General features: G+C 44.6%; 1 protein-coding gene across 1 annotated transcript; it reads left to right on the top strand.

The window, feature by feature from the left end:
• Window positions 1–652: 652 nt before the first annotated feature.
• Window positions 653–3,268, top strand: LOC311320214 (GTPase IMAP family member 7-like). Its single transcript, XM_084451917.1, has 2 exons — window positions 653–753; window positions 1,972–3,268. The coding sequence occupies exons 1-2, from the start codon at window positions 750–752 to the stop codon at window positions 3,141–3,143; spliced, it is 1,176 nt and encodes a 391-aa protein (XP_084308043.1). The 5' UTR covers window positions 653–749; the 3' UTR covers window positions 3,144–3,268.
• Window positions 3,269–4,182: the final 914 nt, after the last annotated feature.

Genomic DNA, 4,182 nt, shown 5'->3' with positions numbered 1-4,182 from the left:
TGTGCACCGGAGCAGCAAGGCCCTGTCCATCCTGAAGGTGGCGCTGTGGCCCCAGGGTCCATCCAGGGGATGGTCATTTGTATGTAAAATTCAAATAAACAGAAGTTGAGGGAATATATATATATATAGCCTATAGAATATAACGGTATAGGTATAACAGTATAGGTATAGAGGTATATATAACGGTAGGCCTATAAATAGCAGCCTATAGCAGTGTGTGTAGGCCTATATATCTTGGCTTCATTGTTTTCTTACCACACCTACTCTGATATCATCCCTGCTCTGGAGATCAGACAGACCTTGTGAGCTCACAATAAATCTATTTAAATGTGCACTCGTTTCTGGAATATATTTACTAGTTTGACTATCTCCCAGTAAAAACTTAGATATAGCCTTGCCTTTGAGGGCTGAAATAATCTTCAACAAGCTAACTGTCAATGCTGGGGAAGTAAAGTGGATTGGATTTATATTGTAATATGAGACGTCCTTCAGCATCTCTCTGGTCTCTGAGGTAGTGAAAAGCCCCCCCAAGTAAACATTCTTGACGCCTGCTGTGTTAATGGCTGTGCTCCGCATAGCAAAGAACTCTTACTTCCTCTGTTTCTTCTAGCTCCGCCCCTGTGGGTGCGGTCCCATGTCCCCGGCCGCAGCGCAGCGGAGAGGAGCGGAGTCAGACCAGTCCAGACTCGTCCGTTCAGACCTGAACACTCAAGACTTGTCTGTTAACATCAGCTATTCAGACGAGCATAATGGGTGAGTAGGCCTACCTCATTTTCATGTCATTCAAACTGATAGACCGTTATGATTCGGGGATAAATCCATGTGATGTCTGTCTCTCTGTGATCTACTAGTTCATGCTGCTGTAGCCTACTTATATACTTACACCGTGTCCTCTGCTTGCGACGAGGGCAACACAACGCGACATCGCATCCCACTGAGCAAAGACACGTCTAAAAGACGTCTTTTAGATGTCTTTTTTGTCTTTTTCGGGCGTCCAAAGACATCCAATTAGGAGCCAGAATGAATGTTTTTTTAAGACGTTCAGATATTGGACCCGTTCTGCACGTCCACAGACGTCTTAGAGGGGTCCAAGCCAGACGTGTGAATATTGAGGGGTCCAGCAGACGAACACACGGGGTTCAGGACCAGGACGTTATTAAGACATGATCTGAACGTCTCCCTGACGTTGCGTGTTTGCTGGGTAGGACACGGTGTTATGAATAGTTATGATAGAAAATGGATTGCTCCTGTAGTGTATTTTGGATGCATCTTCTTCTTGTGAAACAGAACTTCAAGGAGGCCAAAATCGTCGAATCATCAGTTTATTCAGCATGCCTTTACACGGGGTCAAATCTTAGGGTTAGGGTTAGGGTTAGGGTTATATATAAGGGCCAGCTTATATGTCCTGGCTTCAGGCCAGGTCTCACATGACAAACACATTTGCATACAAGGGATATAAACATGATCACAAACGGTCAACTGATGTTACTAACTACGTGTTATAGGACCCCCTCGAAAATGAGATGATACATCTCAAGGGGCTATCCTCAATAAATAAATTCAAATTCATGTTCTGACTGGTCAAGATGTCAACTGGTCTTTGTATCAGCTGAGCTCTTGCCCCCCTTCCTCAGACAATGGGGCTGCTTGGTCCTTCCTGGGATCATGTTACAACCGTAGGCTAACTGACTTCTTCAGAGCTGTTATCTTGATTGACTCAAGAGACAAAGGAATGTTTACTTTAGGACAGAACATATGTTGTCACTAACCTGTTAAACTACTTATAATAACACAGTTCTACCTAAAGTTAAGTTTATTCATTATTCTTAATAAATTTATTACTACATGAGAGTAATGCAAATGTATTGATATTATACAGTATAATACAGTATAAAAATATACTACACTCCATCAGTAAAAACCACGGATGTTCCATGAATAAATTATGTATAATCAGTACTTGTGTTGTAGGTTCCGGAGACAGGAGAATTGTGCTGCTGGGGAAAACAGGCGTAGGAAAGAGCAGCGCAGGAAACACCATATTTGGAGGAGAGGCCGTGTTCCAGACTAAAAGTTCCCCCAACTCCACGACCCAGAGATGTGAAACAGAAACCAGAACCATCGATGGCAGAGAAATCACCTTGATCGACCCTCCAGGATTCTTTGATACTGAGATTCCTGACGAGGATGAGCTGGGAGCTGAAATAGTGAGGTGCATCACAGAGTGTGCCCCGGGGCCACATGCCTTTGTCATCGTGCTCAAAGTGGGAAGGTTCACAAAGCAGGAACAAGAAGTCATAGAAAAGATCGAGCAATATTTTTCACCAGAAGCCTTCGAATATGCCACTGTCCTCTTCACTCATGGGTATCAACTCAAAGGTAAAAGCATCGAGGAGTTTGTGGAGCAGAATAAGGATCTAAATGCTTTAGTGCAGAAATGTGGTGGCCGTTGTCACGTCTTGGACAATAAACACTGGAAGACCGACCAGCAGGATGGAAACACAATCAACACGTTCCACGTGACACAGCTACTCAGCACCATAGACAAGATGGTGGACGACAAGGACGGCGGCTGCTACACCAACGAGTTGCTCCAGGCTGTGGACGAGGGAACACAAGCGGAGATAAACGAAATAAGAAAGGAGTCGGAAGGGAACATTTCTGAGAAGGAGATTACCAAAAAGGCTAAGAAGAAAGTGCATAGGAAGCTTTTAATCAAATGTGCAGGCATAGCAACGGGAGCCTTGCTAGGAGCTCTGCTCGGGGTTGCTATAGTAGCAGAAGTCTCGGTGACGCTGCTCTTTAAGAAAGCGATGGCCGAGCCGCTGGCGGCGGGGGGCAGCATAGCGGCGGCGGCAGCGACGATAACAGCGACGATGACAGCGGCAGCAGCAACGGGAGGGGCAGCGATCGCGGTGACGGCCGGGGCCGCTGTCGGGGCCGCAGCGTTTATAGGAGCAATGGAGGGAATCAGAGTGGGAGCGGAAGCAGCAGAGGGGGCAGAAACGCCGGGTCAGGCGATTAAGAAAGCAAGCAAAGCAACCCGCAAGAAAGCTGCAGAGAAGCGGGCTAAAATGTTAAACAAGGCTTTAGGTGCGATGGAAATCGATAAAGCCTCTTCACAAGAGAAAAAAGACAAGTAGAAATCGGACAGTAAAAAGGAATCTCCGTGAGAATGTGGTTATGAAAATGTAGGCCTATTCCAGCTGCTGTATTTACTGGAAAGACAGGATACCAGGCCATACCTAACAGAATAAGATAAACAACATTTCACGTAGGCCTATTGGTGAAATTGTATTTTCTATAAAACAAAAAAAATGGTCGGGGTTGTAGTCCTCTAGATAGGATATAGAAATCACAGAGAGAATTTATTAAATGTGTGGTCATTATATTTCTAAATGCTTTAATTCTCTGTTTAACTTTGAGTGATAACAAGCAGTATAATGTAAATGGCGCCTGGTGCACAACAGGCGTGAGCCTTAAGACTGTTTACTTGGGTGAGGGGGGGTGCTTTCTTATTGTTTACTTGGGTGAGGGGGGGTGCTTTCTTATTGTTTACTTGGGTGAGGGGAGGGTGCTTTCTTATTGACTCACGAGTCAGTCGATCTCGTCTAAACGGGGCACTAGCTCAACTAGAGCTGGTGGCGGAGAGGAGATCTCGCGAGTCTGGCACCGCGAGACCAGAGAGAGAAGACTCGACTCACCTAATTGAGTCACTAAACTGTTTTAACATGTTTGCTTTAGATTCTTTTAAACTTTACATTACGAATGGGTTGCTGTGTGTAGTGATTATGTATAACATGGTGATGGAGCATTTTGCTAATAAAAAAATAAAGGCGCTTACTGCAGTCGGTTTTCTTCATTACATAAATGACAATGATGTAGGCTAATGAAGACTGCTCTGATCTAATGAAGACTGCTCTGATCTTATGAAGACTGCTCTGATCTTATGAAGACTGCTCTGATCTAATGAAGACTGCTCTGATCTTATGAAGACTGCTCTGATCTAATGAAGACTGCTCTGATCTAATGAAGACTGCTCTGATCTTATGAAGACTGCTCTGATCTAATGAAGACTGCTCTGATCTAATGAAGACTGCTCTGATCTAATGAAGACTGCTCTGATCTTATGAAGACTGCTCTGATCTGCAAGACTGGCGTGTCCACTCCTGTCTTCTTTTT

This window comes from Borostomias antarcticus, assembly GCF_949987555.1.
Source record: "Borostomias antarcticus genome assembly, chromosome: 17".
NCBI lineage: Eukaryota > Metazoa > Chordata > Actinopteri > Stomiiformes > Stomiidae > Borostomias > Borostomias antarcticus.
This window is presented reverse-complemented; position numbering and strand designations above follow the sequence as displayed.